This window comes from Narcine bancroftii, chromosome 3 (assembly GCF_036971445.1).
Source record: "Narcine bancroftii isolate sNarBan1 chromosome 3, sNarBan1.hap1, whole genome shotgun sequence".
Lineage (NCBI taxonomy): Eukaryota > Metazoa > Chordata > Chondrichthyes > Torpediniformes > Narcinidae > Narcine > Narcine bancroftii.
In genome coordinates, this window is record NC_091471.1 from 221191286 (window position 1) to 221210184 (window position 18899).

General features: G+C 40.4%; 1 protein-coding gene across 8 annotated transcripts in view; it reads right to left on the reverse strand.

The window, feature by feature from the left end:
* The window catches only part of trim2a (tripartite motif containing 2a), a 239418-nt gene that overhangs the window by 99308 nt on the left and 121211 nt on the right, over window positions 1-18899 (reverse strand). For all 8 annotated transcript variants that reach the window (XM_069926689.1, XM_069926688.1, XM_069926687.1 and 5 more), the window contains 2 exons: window positions 9294-9474; window positions 4433-5165 (listed from right to left, as the gene is read on the reverse strand). In XM_069926689.1, coding sequence (XP_069782790.1) covers window positions 4433-5165; window positions 9294-9474 — 914 coding nt within the window. The remainder of the gene's footprint in view (window positions 1-4432; window positions 5166-9293; window positions 9475-18899) is intronic.

Sequence of the window (18899 nt, forward strand, 5' to 3'; positions counted from 1 at the left end):
TGGACAGATGAGACCAAGATATAGCAGAGATATAGTGGTAACCTATAGCAGAGTGATAGCAAGAGCCAAGTGTGGAGGTGTAAAGAAACTGCCTAAGATCCAAACATACACCTCATGTGTGAAACATGGTGGTGGGGGTGTTATGGCTGGGCATGAGTGGCTGACACAGGTACTGGCGCACTTACCTTCATTGATGATAACTGCTGATGGCAGTAGTAAAAGTTATTTCTGAGGTGTATAGAAACATATCAAGTCAATTCATCTTTATTTATCATTCATATGCTCGCACGGTAAAGATGAGATAGCGTTTCTCCAGGACTATATTTGCATAAATATGTTAGAAGTTAAACACATTAAAATATTAAGACGTATACAGTAAAAGTCCATGGTATCCTATCTACAAATGTTCTGGAAATTCAAGAGTCTGATGGCTCAGGGGAAAAAAAAACATTCATGAAGGCCTGAGCAGCCGAAAGGCAATAAACATTGTGAAGGACACCACATACTCCTCACGTAAACTGTTATCCCTTCTGCCATCTGGTAGGAGGTACTGCATCGGGTTTCGTAGATGGCTTTTAGGATCAAGCAAATGCCTCCAAACTCATTGGACGGCGCTTCATCCTACAGCAAGCCAACGACCCCAAGCATACTGCTCAAGCAACAAAGGAGTTTTTCCAAAGCTAAAAACTAGAAAATTCTTAAATGGCCAAGTCAGTCACCCAATTTAAATCCAATTGAGCATGCCTTCTATATGCTGAAGAGAAAATTTAAGGGGACAAGCCCCCGAAACAAGCAGGAGCTGAAGATGGTTGTAGTAGAGCATCACCAGAGAAGATACTCAGCATCTTGTGATGTCAATGAATCACAGACTTCAAGCAGTCATTGCATGCAAGAGATATGCAACACCATACTAAACATGACTACTTTAACATACATCCCATTGCTATGCCCCAAATATTTTGGTGCCTTGAAATGAGCAGACTATGCATAAAAAGTGTTGTAATTTCTATATGGTTAAACTAAAATGTATACAAATACCAATGAATAAAATCTGGAACGTGCACTTTAATCACATGTGAATTGTTTGATTACAAATTTAAAACCATGGATCACAGGAGGAAATAAAAGAAAAAAGTGCCTTTGTCTCAAACATTATGTATGATCAGCCATGATAGTAATGGATGACAGTGCAGGCTTGAAGGGCTAAATGGCCTACACCTGTTTTCTATAATTTTCTGATACACGATCAAAATCCACCTTGTGTATTTTAGGACCCCAGCTGGAGCAACAACTGCAACAGTTTCCTTGAAGCTATGCTCACTACAACCAAAAGGTTCCTTCACAAATCTTCAAATTACTTGCCTGCCTTCATTCCCCACAGTAAGTACAGCCCCCTTCCTTGTAGAACTCTTTACATACTCCTTCATAAATTTACAGATTCTTCTCCTTCTAAGACCTCACATTAAGGCAATCCCAGACAATATTTTGAAAGTTAAAATCCGCTTGAATGTTGGAAAGTTGAAAAAGTACAGTGGTTAGCACAACACTATTACAACACCATGTTGAGGAACTTTGGGGGACATCCGATGCGCTCTAGTATTTGCCAAAGCCCTTTCCTGCTCACGGTGTCGAAGGCTTTGGTGAGGTCAACAAAGGTGATGTAGAGTCCTTTGTTTTGTTCTCTGCATTTTTCTTGGAGCTGTCTGAGGGCAAAGACCATGTCAGTAGTTCCTCTGTTTGCGCGAAAGCCGCACTGTGTTTCTGGGAGAATATTCTCGGCGACACTAGGTATTATTCTATTTAGTAGAATCCTAGCAAAGATTTTGCCTGCAATGGAGAGCAACGTGATTCCCCTGTAGTTTGAGCAGTCTGATTTCTCGCCTTTGTTTTTGTACAGGGTGATGATGGTGGCATCACGAAGATCCTGAGGCAGTTTACCTTGGTCCCAACAAAGCTTGAAAAACTCATGCAGTTTGGCATGCAGAGTTTTTCCGCCAGCCTTCCAGACTTCTGGGGGGATTCCATCCATACCTGCTGCTTTGCCACTTTTCAGTTGTTCGATTGCCTTATATGTCTCATCCAGGGTGGGAACCTCATCCAGCTCTAGCCTTAGGGGCTGTTGAGGGAGCTGGAGCAGGGCGGAATCTTGGACTGAGCGGTTGGCACTGAAAAGAGATTGGAAGTGTTCTGACCATCGGTTGAGGATGGAGATCTTGTCGCTGAGGAGGACTTTGCCGTCTGAGCTGCGCAGCGGGCTTTGGACTTGGGGTGAGGGGCCGTACACAGCCTTTAGAGCCTCGTAGAAACCCCTGAAGTCGCCAATGTCCGCGCTGAGCTGGGTTCGTTTGGCGAGGCTAGTCCACCACTCATTTTGGATCTCCCGGAGTTTGCGCTGAAGATGGCTGCATGCGCGACGGAAGGCTTGTTTCTTCTCTGGACAGGACGGCTTTGTAAGGTGATTAGAACCTGGATTAGAACCGGCTCTGTAACGAGTTTGTACATTCTCCCTGTGTCGACCTGAGTTTCCTCCAAGTGTTCCCATTTCTTCCACATTCCAAAGACGTCCAAGGTTAGGTTAATTGGCCACGTGCTGTATGGGGGGCAGCGCAAGATCATGGGCCACTGTGCTGTATCTCCAAGTTAAGTTAAAATTTAAAAATAAGTTAATTATCACACTAATGCTTTTACATCCTTCTGTAATCTGTCTAAATACTGGTTCTCGTAATCCCCATCAATGACTGGGAAGTCGAAATCTTATTTACCCATTTTGTCTTATTAACCAAACACTCTAGGCTACTGTAATGCACTCTCTGTTCAGTAGGGTAAAACCCAATTTTTGTGTCTCCTTTGTCACACCTGAAACTTCTATACCCAGTAATATTGAGCTGCCAATCCTATCTTTCCCTCAACCAAGTTTCTGTGTTTGCAACGATATTGTTATGGCATGTGCTGACCCATGTGTAATTGTATAGATTTGGAATTGCAGAAAATTGAATGCTGCTTCACCAACAGACTTTGTGGAGGACATCATGTGAAAGTTCTGCATCAGAAGAAGTGTTTGAGTGAAATAATATAATTTACATAAAATGCAAAAAGGCGGCAAAAAAAAGTATTTTGGATGACGATATTGTGACAGAGTAAAGAGAGATGGTTTGGGAGGAATTGCTAGAGCAGGTTGCACACACACATTTCAAAACACAGAATTTTGGCAGAATGTTTTTTGCAGAAAGAGCAACCAAGGTGCAGAATCCAGCTGGCCCAGGAGAGCATGTGATCTTTGCAGGCAAGGAGAAAGAACAGTTTTGCTCTCAGAGAGGGAGGGAATGAAACAGAGAGGAGAGACACAGTAATCAATTCCAGAAGGACAAAGCTGGCAACTTTTGGAAGGCTGTCTGGTCAAAGGAGAAGACTGGCTATCTGAGGTGACCTGAAAGAAAGAGGATCATCTGGAGAACCCTGAAGGGGGCAAGGTTCGTCGAGAACCCTGAAGGGGGCAAGGTTCGTCGAGAACCCTGAAGGGGGCAAGTTTTGTCAGCAAGACTGATTGGAAAGGAATCAGGTGCGGATGTCCTGGAACAAAAGGAATCTCTCTCTGAAAACCAGCAAGAACCTTCCTGAGTGGTAACCATTTGCCTGTTAAGCACCAAAGCCTGGTGAACTTTGTTAATGCTAACTTCTGTGCACAGTACAAGAATTGCCTGCAACCAGTGAGATTGGATTGTGATCCAAAGAACTTTTCTAATCTTAAATATACATTACACACACCTGCGATTAGTATTAGAGGGGGGGGAGGGATGAAGTAGGTTAGGGAGGTTAAGTGAGTAGGTTAAGTAATAAGTTAAAGTTTAATTCTGTTTTCTTGTTCAATTATAATTAAAAACTACTTTTATCTAAGTAATCCTGTATTGTGGTGCATCTCTATTGCTGCTGGTTTTGGGGGTCCTCTGGACTCCATAACAATATATATTGACAAGATCTATTTCAGGTATTTCCCTTGTAACTAACTGGTTTTCTGTGAGTAACCTTTGGAATATGATTTGGATATTCAAATCAGGATCTAGGACCCATTTTAGGATTACTGTATTGGGATCTGCAGCAGTTCTTAAAAGGGACTGACAATATTCAATTTAAAATAAAAAGTATACATGATGTAATTAGGTTGTAATACCTTAACGACAAAGCTAAGCCGTCAATATAACACCTCACTAGTGCCTGGAGTTCATAAATTTCATGCAGTTGTGTATTGAAGGCAAAAGCTCCAATTTCAATTGAATCTTGGACCAGTGCCTTTTAGGGGATGGAGTGAACAGGAATAATGAACATGCAGGAAGGATGAACATTTTCCACTAAATTAGCGACGTTTGAATTTCTGTCCAGATGGTAGTGAGGTCACGTGGAGAAAAAGAGAAAATATGAAAATAAATCTACATACCTATTCTAAAAATCAAATCATCTTCAATGGGATTCTCTTTCCTTTTTCCCGTGCTATACATGCTTGCTGGTCGTTTTACTGCCTTCTGTTTCACATGCCCACTGCCTGGGGATTTCACACGTCGCTTGGCACCATCAGAGGTTGGAGAAAGATCAGTGGGTTTAACAACCCGCAACTTAAATGGGCTCCCCTTGATGTGCTGATCATAAAGCCGAAGAGTGAGTGTGAAGTCACCCTCCTTTTGTTCTTTCTGAATGGTATAAAGGAAGTCATAGGTTCCATTTTTATTGTCAAGTATCTCTCCATCAACTACACTACCATCAGGAGATGCAATTTCAGCACTAAGACATGCGTTTCCAATTTTTACAAGTTCTCCATCCTTATCCTTTGTTGTTATGGTCACAGATGTAGGATGGCCAATGACACATTGTCTCAGACCCTCACCTGTTGCCACAGTCTCATAAGCCACTGCATTTGTTGTTATGATGGTACCCAAATTGTGTATGGATTTTTTAAGTCCTTCAGTTTCCACCACAAATTCCAGCTGATCATTTTCTTGGGGCTGTAAAGGGAACTCACGAAGAGCTAGTTCATTCAACCTGTCACCCATTTGCTTCTTAACTAACAAAACTTCAGTTTCTGTCCCATGGTTTAGGGCTTGTTCAGTGAAGTTGCAGCTACTTCTGATGCTTTCCTGACCCTGCATGATTGCATCCAGTTGTGATTGGAGAACCTGCAACAATAATTTGATATCCATTACTCATCATGTGCATTTCTCCAAAATAACAAAAAATAAACCAAAACACACGATTAATCAAATTCATTTTTAAAATTTTTTTTATTTTTCACACTATAAACCATACTGACCAAAATACATATATTTTTCTCTTGAATATATATAGTGACATTTTCTCCCCTTTTCCCCCCTCCCTTCCCTCCCTCCCTCACCCCCCCCATTTATTCAAAGTTCAATCTATATGATACATTAAACCCGTTAAACAATGTCATCACTTAATAAAAATAAACAAGAAATTTGTGTCTTTTACTTTTATATACTGAGTCAGTTCATTTCGTTGTCTTCTCCTTCTGTCATTTTAGGTGGTGCAGGTCTGTGGTAGGATTTCTCTATTGTGTTCCATGTACGGTTTCCATATTTGTTTGAATATTGTGATGTTATTTCTTAAATTATATGTTATTTTTTCCAATGGAATACATTTATTTAATTCTATGTACCATTGTTGTATTCTCAGGTTGTCTTCCAATTTCCAGGTTGACATAATACATTTTTTTTGCTACAGCTAGGGCTATCATAACAAATCTTTTTTGTGTTCCATCCAAATCAAGTCCAAGTTCTTTACTTCTTATATTACTTAGAAGGAAGATCTCTGGATTTTTGGGTATGTTGCTTTTTGTGATTTTATTTAATACTTGGTTCAGATCTTCCCAAAACTTTTCCACTTTCTCACATGCCCAAATTGCATGTACTGTTGTCCCCGTTTCCTTCTTACAGCGAAAACATCTATCTAATAATGTTGGATCCCATTTATTTAATTTTTGGGGCGTGGTATATAGCCTGTGTAACCAATTATATTGTATCATGCGTAATTCTTTGAATTAATCAAATTCAAAGAACATTTTAATCAAACATGCTAATGAGTTCACACAATTATATATTTTTTTAAAAAAAGGACATGCATTACAACATCTGCCTGGCAAAGCTATAGCAGAATGTGGTGAATTCTGTGGCCTTTTGCCCTGTGGACTAGGGGATGTTGATCACAGCAAGTGATGACTGCGCGTTGAAGGTCTGGCGCTCACCACCCATCCTGCATTTCAGCACAAAGCCCAACTGTAAAAAAAAATTTCCTTCTTTTGGCTCAATAAAAAATGACTGAAAAATGAGCGGTGAGGATGGTGGTGATACAACCACCGGCCTACTGCAGGGGGTGATCTCTGTACCTGCAGGAAGACTACCCAAGGGGCTGACTTCACCTGGCTGGCTGTCAGCCGATCTGAATTTAAACCTGAGTCAGCCCCTCCTGACCCAGTCACACGGGAGCCAGCAGGGCTTGAACTGGTGTTCAGACTTTTATTGGAATAAAGCCTGTTGTACATTATTTTGAGTTTTGTGCTTGCTGCCACTTCAGCGCGCCACAATCTATTCCAAGAGAAGGGAACCTGAAGTAACGTCTACTGTATCTACTCTGATAACTTCAAAGTGGGGTCAGGGAGAAAATTATCAAATTCATTATTTTCTACATTATCCTCCTAGTCCCTCAGACATTCAACTGTGTTACTACTTCATCTCTTTTGAATTAATCTGAAGACAAATTCTTCTTACAAACTAAAGCTGGACATCGACTCAATTTGCATGTCATAAATCAGCAAACACCACTTGCCGGCTCTTCTTTCTGAACTAATACTGCTGGCTTAACAATTCAGTTCAGCTCTGGTTCGTACTCCCGCAGCAGTCTTGGAGGTTGAGCCTATAGCCAAGTTAACCTAGTGCAGATTAAATGAACAACCCTGAGTCTCCAGGACTGGAATTCTGCATTTACAACTGGGTCTGCCTTCTGGATATTTTAATCTCAACCTAAAATGTACACCAGTTTGTTCATTCTAATTCTAGAATGTTCTCAACCTAATAAACAGATTCACGGGGGGGGGGGGGGGGGGAATGCAATGCACTTAAATAATTAAGATCGGTGCCCACTAGCTGCAAATATAATGTGGTTTAAATGCAAAGAGACCCTTTCAGAGTGGTGGAACAGGTTGATTATAAAAGTGCCTGAAGATGGGGAAAAAGAGAAAATGATGGTTTTGATGTTTCTGATGGGATAGAGGGAAGTAAAAGAGATGGAGGGGAGGGAATGTTGGGTGCCTGGTATTTATTTCCAGGTGGTTGAAGTTGACTTTTAAAAGACTCAAATAAAGGCACATGAATGCTAGAAGAAGAGGGTGATGGGATGTGAAGGAGGGAAGGGTTGATTAATGTGGAGCACATTTATATAGGTTTGCACCACATCATGGGCCAAAGGTGCATTCTGTTCTTCAAGTCTATCTCCACACCCATCCTCACTTGCTTAGAGACACAGCAGAGTAACAGGGCCTTCCGGCCCAAGAGCCCAAGCTGCTCACTTACACACGTGAGCTATTAACCCCCTACTAATCTTGTACATCTTTAGAATGTGGGACAAAATTAGAGCACCGGGAGGAAATCCACACGGACATGGGGGGGTGGAGGGATGGGGAAAGAGATCATGGTCTGCGCCGGATTCGAACCCATGCCCCGGAGCTGCCACAGCAATGTGCTAAATGTATCGCCCTCAGGGCGGGGGTAGCAGGACAGGTAAGTGGAGAATGTGTATAAAAAATTGTGTCTTTGTTCTTGGTTTACACAAAGTCCCTCTGGCTCCCCATTTCTTGTTGTGTAAATCCTAATTGAAACCACAGACTCAAAGACAGATACTACATTGAAACCAGCTGTTCTGCTCACCTGACCATCAACGATTTATGTACTGTAGACTCTTTTTTTTCATTCTTTCCAGATTTTCATCAAATTCTCCCAGATTCTACCACTCACCTGCACATTAAGAGCCATTTACTGTGGCCAGTAAACTACCAAAGCACACGTGTTTGGAATGTATAGGTACAGGAAGCAATGACACCCAGTCACCAAAGTGCCTTACATTAGGGTGTCCAAGCAATGATCTCTGCAATAACTTTGGCATGCAAATTTATCTTTCAATGTTTAAAAAATTATTTTCTTCTATTTGTTTGGAAAAATTGAGATATTTGGAGTCCTCAGCAATAACACAGGGTGTTACCCTGTGGTCAGGCAACTCCCATGTTCCGGCACATTTGAATCTACTGCCGTTAGTACAAACTCCTCACAGACAGCGTGGGACTTGAACTCCAGATCCCATCACTGGCACTGCAAAGGCAATGCGCTAACTGCTATGCCAATTGTGCCACCCAATGGTATTGAGAACCCGGTCTTCATTCATCACAAACCATGTGTAAATAGTGAAAGGATCACTCCTGTCCACAAGTTCCCACACACACCTCATCAAATTACTTCTGCCCAATGTGCGGCAGATGCTGCATTGCCCCGCAGCAGCTTCCTCAGAACAAATGGAAGTGGTGGGGAAACAAATCTTTGTCCCTCTGAAAGGACTGCACAAGAGAAAGGTTCTTCTTGTGGTCAAGAGAGGGAGAGAAGCCAGCACGGTCCAACCATTGATGCCAAGCGAGAGCCGTGGGATGAACTTACCAACGGCTGGCCAGCAGGGCACAGCAGGCACTTACCACAGGGTCTTGCCTGCCCTTAGGTACCCCCACAAACTCAAAATAACTGCAGAATCTGAGCATACATGTGTTTTCAGTTTTTCAGCATGTTCTGTGGTCCAGCAATGGCCAGGTCCCAACGTCGCTGGATTAAAGAGGTACAACCTATACCTGTTTATCAAACAATTGTTTGAAAATTTAATGGGACAAATTTTACACCTTATGCCCCATTATTTATACTGGCAATATAACTCAGACAACAATATCCAGAAGCATATGATAATACAATGGACATTGTCAACTTGCTATTCAACATTTTTTTTTAATTAAAAAAAGCATTACAACAATCCATGAACTGGCAATGGAAGCTTCACATTTTCAAAGTCTTTTCCGGAATTACTTTTTCTATCTTAAAACAGGTTTGACCTCTAACTTATTCTCACTCTTGAAAAGAAGTCATCACCCTGAAATGTTAAATACTTCCAACATTGTCTGCTTTGGTCACATATTACTGATTACCAAAGCATTCACAGTTTTTTTGGCAAGCAAATCAATCTTAATAAAATCATCTTACTTTTTGTTTGACACCATATGTGACTTCCAGTTCCATAAGCAGAACACTTTTTCGTACATTTAAGGTCTTTTGGAGATCATTGAATGTCGTGTGGATTTCTTCCTCAATGCTCACTTTCTCATTTGTTAAATCTTGCAAGATTTCAGACAGGAAACCTAAAGCAGAGTCTAATTCAGGGACCCTGTGAAAAGACCAGAGGTTATTTTTTTCCCCCCCACTAAGTGGAGTAGTTTGTGCAAAGTATTTTAATAAAGTGCAAACATTCAGCAATCTTTTGATTTTATTTTGTACAGAGATCACACAGTTTATTTACTGGAAAAAGTAACCAATGCAAAGAAAGAATTTAAAATTAATCACCAAGCAGATAAGAGATAAAACAAAAAAATGCAAAAGGGTTATAAAAAATATGGTTTGGGAGAGAAAATAAATAGTGAAGTATTAAAAATAATGAAGACAATTTGAACATAAACCAAATTTCAATCAGGATGAAATGATTTGAACGCAAATGTGAAAAAAAGTCACAAAGTTGGATAATATTTGAAGGATGAATTAGAGGTTATGCCAGACATTTAGACAGTACTGAGGCTCTAAATCTAGGAAACGTTTGTGATGAATATTGGGAGTTCTCCATGACAATTTACTTTCAATGAATCGTTTACAGTAGATAATTGACAGATTGAATGCAAATCCTAAAAGATTATTCTACTGTTCTTAATACACCTCTTGAACTCCATCACTAAAGAGAAAAATTCAAGATCAGTCAACCTTTATTCTTAAGACTTGTTGGCCAATCCAGGCAGCATTCTGGCAAATCTCCTCTGCGCCCTCTCTAAAGCTTCCATATCCTTCCTATAATGAAGCAACCAGAATTAAACACCATACTGTGTTTTAACCAGAGCTTTAGAGAGCTGCTACATAATCTCATGGCTCTTGAACTCAATCTCCTGACAAATGGAAGGCAATCCATCATACGCCTGCTTAACCATCAGATCAACGTGCAGCAACCTTGAACAATCTAGGGTCATGGACCCCAAGATCCCACTGTTCTTCTGCACTGTAAAGGACCCTTCCATTGAGGACATACTCTGCTTTCAAGTTCAATTTTCCAAAGTGCATGACTTCACATTTTTCCAGATTGAATGCGCGCGCGCAGCGCACACACGCACACACACACACACACACAATTATACCCAAAATCTCCTAGTTCTTCAGAAGCGATATTTGTCATTATGCTGCAGATGTTGCTTGTATATGAAGATCTAGAGACCAAACTCCACCATTATTAATTTGATTACTTCAGTATTTGAGAAAAAGGGCTGTAACCAAATATCTGAAAACAGCCTGGCCCCACAGCACAACACTGTCTCCAATGCAATGTCCCTTTGTCACCCAATCCACCCTTTCTTCCTTCACTTATCCCATTGTTTTTGCATCTCTCCCCCTTTGTCTGGCATCTGTCAATAAAATATCTGCTCATCATTCTTCACCTCCCCCTAGTTCACCAATACTGCAATGACTCCTGTTCAATCCTTTTACCATGCCCTCCCTACACTAGTTACTGCTCCCCTAATGAAGAGTTCCAAAGCAAAATATTCACAATTCATTTTCTCCCACTGATGCCTCTCGACCTGCTGAGTTCCTCCGACTGATTGGGCTTTGTTCCAGATTCCACCATCCGCAGTCTCTCACGCCATCTGTTGAGATCTTACTGGGCACAAACTTCTATATTTTCATGGCAGTGGTTGTATTTCTATCCCCAAATATCCAAACGACATGAATTAAGTTTCTCCTTTAAACAATTTATGCCATGGTATAAATACAGTTAAGGACAAAACTAAGCTTTCATCAGTGCTTTTAAACAATGATAGGGCAATTTCCAAGGTCACTTGAAATTTCAACCTCAGGATAGTAGGAGATTAAATCATTATCCATGTAATGCTCCTTTGATATTGCAAAGGGAATTGGGTGATTTGCCCAAGAGCACCCATCATTTGGCACTCTGGGCAAAATCAGTGTAACTCAACAAAGTAGTGACCAGAGCACCTACCATCTATCTGAGTTATTCACCTCTCTGGTACCTCATAACCACTACTTTACACCAATTGTGCACCATATGACCCTGCAAATTCATTTGAATTGTACAGTACATTTCCAATTATCCAAAACACTCAGGACTGGATGTGCACTGCAGTTAACTGCATTTTTTGGATAACAGAAATGTCTTCAATGAAAATGCCTTCACTTTGTCCTGGTATCATTATTCCATGCATCTTTCACTTACTGTAATGTTATATCCTCCACTTTTGTTTCATTATTTTAATAACAGCTGCACTTACTCAAGTATGGGTTGACTTTCCAGGAGCGCCCACAAACAGCTATTCATTATATTTTTACATTAACCATGACAATAAAAAATTCAATTCCTTTGTTCTGAATGGGACCCAGTCTTTGCTATATTACTTTCTTTCCCATATTGCTTTTTTTTTGCCTCTTGTTTCAATATTCCTTTTTCACCCTCTGATTCATTTGTAATTGGTCAATTTCTTAGAACCATTGACCTGCACCAAGCCAATAGCCCTCCATACCTCCCCCATCCATGTACCTTTCCAAATTCTTCTTAAATGTAAAAATTGAGCCTGCATTCACCACTTCAAATGGAAGCTCATTCCATACTCCCACCAGTCTCCATGTGAAAAAGTTCCCCCTCATGTTCCCCATAAACTTTTCCCCTTTCACCCTTAACCCATGTCCTCTGGTTTATATCTCACCTACCCTCAGTGAAGAAAGCCCCCTCTTAATTTTAAATACCTCTATCAAATCTCACCTCATTCTTCTACACTACAGGGAATAAAGTCCAAACCTGTTTAACCTTTCCCTGTAACTCAGTTCCTGAAGTCCAGGCAACATCCTAGTAAATCTTTCCTGCACTCTTTCAATCTTATTGATACATTTCCTGTAGTTGCGTGACCAAAACTGCACACAGTACTCCAAATTTGTCCTCCTAAACATCTTACACAACTGTAACATCCCAACCCCTGCACTCAGTTCTTTGATTTATGAAGCCTAATATGCCAAAAGTTCTTTTTACAACCCTATTCACCTGTGAAACCACTTTCAGGGAATCATGCATCTGTATTCCCAGATCCCTCTGTCCTACTGCACTCCTCAGTGCCTTCACATTTACCAATATATATCCTTTCTTGGTTTGTCCTTCCAAAATGCAACACCTCAAACTTCTCTTCATTAAACTCAATATGTCATATTTTAGCTTGTTTTTCCAGCTGGTTCGAATCCCTCTGCAAGGTTTGAAAACCTTCTTCGCTGTCCACAACACCTCCAATCTTAGTGTCATCTTCAAACTTGGTGATCCAATTGACCTCATTATCATCCAGATCATTAATATAGATGGCAAACAACAATGGTCTCAGTACCGATCCCTGAGGCACATCACTCATCACAGGCCTCCAATCTGAGAGACAACCATCTACCATTAGACTCTGGTTTCTCCTGTCCAGCCATTGTCGAATTCAGTTCACTACTTCACCATAAGTACCTAGCGTCTGAACCTTCCTGACTAACCTCTCATGCGAGGTCTTACTAAAGTTCATGTAGACAACATCTACAGCCTTTCCTTAATATACTTTCCTGGTAACCTCCTCGACCCTGGAGATTTATCCACCCTTATTTGCTTTAAGACAGCAAGCACCTCCTCCTCTTTAACCGGTGAAGGTTCCATGACCTCACTGCCAGTTTTCCTTACTTCCCTAGACTCTGTGCCAATTTCCCGAGTGAATAATGATGTAAAAAAGAAACCAATGTTTAAGATCTCTCCTATCTTTTTTGGCTCCATACATAGCCGACCACTTTGATCTTCAAGTGGACCAATTTGTCACTTACTCTTTTTCTCTTTATATACCTATAGAAACCCTTAGCATTTTCCTTCACATTGTCTGCCAAAGCAACCTCGTGTCTTTTCTTAGCCTTCCTGATTTCTTTGTTGAGGTTTTTCTTGCATTTTTTTAAAATACTCCTCAAGTACCTCATTTGCTCAGTGTTGCCTATACCTGTTATATAACTCTCTCTTCTTCTGAACCAGATCCCCAATATCTGTCAAAAAACCAAGGCTCCCTATGCCTGCTAACCTTGCCTTTGATCCTGACAGGAACATACAAACTCTCTACTCTCAAAATTTCACCTGTGAAGATCTTGCTAGTATTTACAACCCAATTTAAATGGTATCATCTTTCTTGCCATCCTTTTTATTATCTTGGGATCTCTGGATTTTTCCTTTCATTCTTCACCACTTACCAACACAAACATGTAATTTACAGTGACCACCTGAACACCTGGCAGAAACCTAAGCCATCACAGGGAGAGAGTCTGCAACCTCCCCACAGAATGCAGAGGTCAGGATGTATGGTGACTCCATACAATAGTACTAGCCTAGAAGAATCAAACAAGTTCTCAAAGCAATAACTGAATAAATTAATAGTCAATATTAATGTACAAATAAACTAGAAAAGGCCACATAGGTTGGTTGAAGGTAAATGTGTCCAAATAACGGACTAGAAGTTTGAAGATACAAAGCACAGAAGCAAAATACATATATGGAATACACTTGCCACATCAAAATAGTCTGCCATGAAGAACGATGGCCATTGAATAAAAGTGGCAGTCGCAATTTCAATACTGTCCGATTGACAAAAAAGATTATTTGATTCTAAAAGGACAATGCATGCAAGGGCACTTTATCTGAATGCCTTAAGCATTCAAAACAAGGTCAGTGAGCTTACAGCAAAATTCAGTAAAAAAGGGAATCATTTTGTGGCAATGCATTGCCCTGGAGAAAATCATGTACAATTAATTTCTCCCCCCACTTCCGAAATAGGGGTACTGTAGCAGTCTGTCTCAGCAGGGAAATGAATGTGATCAAAGAAGTGGGACATGATGCAGGCAATGTGTCAATGTAATTTAATTGACTGTACTTTCAGTTGTACGATGGTGAAGGGGTGGTGGGGGATAGATACAGACTGTATGTTACGTGAATGTTAAAAAAGTTACATGGGTTTGTTTGCATTTTATGAGTCAGTGAAAAATAAAATATTTAAAAAAAAAATAAATGTGGTTGCAGGATGGAGTTAATTGAGAATTAAATATCCAAGGATATCAAGTAAATCATAAGGATAAGCAGGAAGGAAGGAGAATGGGGCAGCGCTCAAAATTAGGGATGAGATCAGAGCAAAAGTGAGAGACGGTACAAGATCCAATCAGCAGAAGGTTGCATCCATCTGGGCAGAAATTAGGAATAGCAAAGGTGGTGGGGGGGGGGGGAGAAGAATTAATTGGTGAGAATGGTCTTTAGGTCACAAAATAATAAACATTACTGTAGCACAGCTGTTGTCATGAGAGACTTGCACATTGATTGGAAAAGTCAAATTGTTTGAGGCAGCCTTGAGATTGTTCAAAAACCATGTGTTATCTATGATGCTATCAAATCTACAAGGGAATATGATCCTCTCTGAAAGATTGATCAAAGCCTAATTTAGCTTCTCAAAAATGGACGGCGTTAAAGTAAGATCTAACAGTCTTGTGTCTAAACAAACAAGATCACGATGGGATAAGGGAGGTGTTATCTAATGTAGACTGGGAACATAGGCTATTTAAAAAATGTATTTAAAATTTAGATTTAGACATATAGCACGGTAACAGGTCCTTTTGGCCCACGTCCATATTGCCCAAATACACCAATTAACCTACAAACCTGTACGTTTTTTGAGGGTGAAAGGAAACTGGACCACCTGAAGGAAACCCACCCAGGCACAGGGAAATGTACAAACTCCTTGCAGACAGCTTGGATTCGAACCTGGGTTGCTAGCACTGTAACAGCATTGTGCTAACCATGCGACAATATGGTGGGACAATTGAACAACAGTGGAAGACTTGAGATTTTTTCCACAGTGCTCAACAAAAGTATACTCCATTTAAAATCAAGGACAGTAAAGGTAATGAGAGTCATTCTTGGGTAACTAAGGAAATAAAAGGGAGCAAATTAAAAGCTTATTGGTACAAAATTACCAAGAGTACAGTGAAATTGGAATATTGGAAAAACTTTAAAAAGAAACAAAAAAACCACCAAACAAACTAAAGGAAAGACAATAAGAGTATACTAGCGTAATTTTTTTTTTTAGTTTTCATAAACATATAAAGTGAAAAAGGGTGGCAAAGGTGAATATAGGAAGATAAGAAGGGGAATTAATGATGAGTAAAGCAAAAATTCCAGAGGCCTTCAATAAGTATATTATGTTATTCTTCTCGGTGGAAGATACAGGCAACATGCCCAAGAATGATGTCAAAGACGCAATGAGAACTGAGAACCTCTGCATAATCATCCGCTTGGGAAAGTAGCAGGCTTAAAAGGCAGATAGGTCCACTGGTCCTAATAATACATCCCAGGTTACTAATTAAAAAATGGCAGAAGTTATAGTTGATGGGTTTATGATCATTTACAAAAGTTCTCTGGTCAGGCCCCGGCAGATTGAAAGACTGCAATTGTCACACTGCTCTTCAGATCCCAGAAGATCGCGTTGATTGTGGGGGGGGGGGGGGGGGGGTTTGAAGGGGGAGACTCCAGTGATCTTCTCTGCCACTCTTCTGGTCCTGTGGATTATCCACTGATCCATTTCGATGCAGCAACCATACCACACTGTGATGCAGCTGGCCAGGACACTTTCAATAGAGATCCTATGGAAGGTTGACATAATGGTGGCTGGTAGCCATGGCCACTTCAGTCTTCTCAGGAAGTGCAGTTGCTGTTACTCCTCCCTGACAAGTAAGGAGGTGCTCTGTGTCCAAGGAACTTGGTGCTCACCACTTTCTCTACTACAGAGTTGTTGATATGCAGTGGAGGGTGGTCATTCTTGGTCCTCCTGAAGTTTAACAAATTTACTGGGATTTTTTTGATGATATAACAAATGCAGTGGATGGTGGGGAGTAGGAGGATATTGTATATTTGGATTTTTTGATAAGGCACCACATAAAAACTTCTTCAGGATGCATGGAGTTGGGGCAAGGATAGAGCATTGGCTAATTAATAGAAGGCAGAGAGTTGGGAAAAATGGGTGTTTCTCAGTTGAGCAAACAGTTATGAACAAAGCGCTGCAAGGATCAATGCTGGGGAAACAAATGTCATCAAAATACAGCAATGATTTGGAGGAAGGGACCAAGTGTAGCATTTCCAAGTTTGCTGAGTAGAAAACCAAATTGTACAAGGACAGATGCTGTCTGTAAGGAGTTTGTACGTTCTCCCTGTGTCTGCATGGGTTTTCTCCGATGGTCCAGTTTCCTCTCACTCTTCAAAATGTACTCGGGGCTGTAGGTTAATTGGGTGGCACAGACTCATGCGCCGACAGGGCCTGTCACTGTGCTGTATGTCTAACTTGTACAGAAAATCTTGAGTGCTTGTGCATGAATCACAAAAGACTAGCTTGAAACATTATCTGCTGATTGATTTTCATGGATGGTGTGTGACCTGTTGAATTCCTCAAGCACGTTTGTACATTTATTACAAATATACAGGGGAGTAAGTGAGGAGTAGATGTTCACTTGGAGTAATCTATGCAGTTGTTGTCTGCTTATTTGTGAAAGGATATGCTGATCTTGGAGGCAGTGCAGAGGAGGTCCACCAGGTTCATTACAGAGATTAAGAAGTTAGCCTATAAGGAGTGATTGCCTGGAACTATACATGCTGGAATTCAGGGGAAAAGAAAAAGGATCAATTAGAAACATACAAAATCATGAAAGGAATAAATTAGAAGGAAAGTTGCATGCACTGGCAGGTGAGTCAAGTAAAGGATTATCCTCAAGATTCATGGAAGTAGATTCAAGTGAGATGAAGAGTAACTAAGAGTAGTGAATCTGAGGAATTTTCTGCCCAAGGAAGCACTGGATGTTATCAAATGAAATATATTACACACACACACACATACTGGATTGAGAGATGTGATATGTTACAATTTCATTGCAAGAATGAAAAGATCATGAAGGCCAACCAGCCATCGAGTATGCTCCACCATTTAAATCATGCCAGATATATTTTTTCTATCAACCACATTGTTCTGCCTTCTCTCCACAATCAAAAACCGATCATCCTCTGACTTGGCCTCCCCAGCTGCCTGTACCAATGAATTCCATTGATTCATCAGCTTCCGACTACAGAAATTTATCATGTCCTTTTATTTTGAGGCTGTGGCCTCTAGTCCTTTACTTTTCCACAACAGTAAAAATGTGCTATAAAAAGGAATTTAAAAAGATTTGATGCACAAGTACGCAGTTCACATTGGGAATACATTTTAAAAAAAGCATGTGGGTTTCTGGGCTTTCTAAAAGAGGTAATGTTGAAGGGCAAAGAAATCTATAGGAACTATCATAAAACACTGACTTGCAGAGATATTTTAATTTAATTTTTTTGAGGTATTACAAGCAATTATTGTTGCATTTTATCTATTTCTTTCCAATGGCTTTTTTTTGTGCACGCTTACTTGTATACAAATTATTATATAATTGTCAATTCTGTATTTATGCTCATATGTTAATCTCAATGAAAATATTTTAATAAAAAAACACTGAGTCACATTCGGACTCTTTTCTAGTTTGAATATATAACAGGCATTAGAGAAAGTACAGAAGAAATTTATCAAAATCACTCAATAAATGAAGAAAATGTAATTATTCAGAGAGGGATTAAACCTGTCTGCATGGAAGCAAAGCAACCTTTACTGCAGATCATAGGTCCAGTTCAAATAAAATAGTGAAATTTGTAATGGTGAAGAAGTTGATAAACCTGAAAATTTGTAAATCCTGAAGGCACAATGAATATGGTTAATTTTGGTTTTCAGGAAGATTTTAATAATATCGCACACAGGAGCTTGGTGAGCAAAATACAAAAATAAGAATCTGGGGGCTTATACTGTACTAACATGAAAGCCAGTTCTCCAGAGAAAAATCTGGAAAAAATAAGGCCTTCCCATAAGAGGTGCAGGAGCCACAAGATGCGCACCACCCCGTTCAGGAACAGCGGCTATCCCTCCACCATCAGACTCCTCAGCAACAAATTCAGAGATTCATTTAAGGACTTATTTCGCACTTTATTGATTTTGTTTCCTCTGCATTGCACATTTCTTTATTTGTTTGCATGTGTACGTTGGGTCAGTATTTTATGCACTCCCAATAAGTGGTGATTCTGCCGCACCCGCAGGAAAAAGAATCTCAGGGTTGTATGCAATGTCGCGTATGAACTCCGACAATCAATCTGAAACAGAATCTGATCTGGCAGGCTGTACTTGCATCGGCAACTTGGAAATTTTTTTAAAAAATTCAAATTAGACATACAGCACTCTAACGGGCCAATTCGGCCTTATGAGTTCATGCTGCTCAAGTTACACCCCATTAACCTACACCCCGGAACGTTTTTGAAGGGTGGGAGAAAACCAGAGAAAACCCACAGATATGGGAAGAGTGTACAAACTCCTGAGAGACAGTGAGGGATTCGAACCTAGGTCCAGCCCCGATCGATGGTGCTGCAAAGGCGTTGCACTAACTGCTACGCCA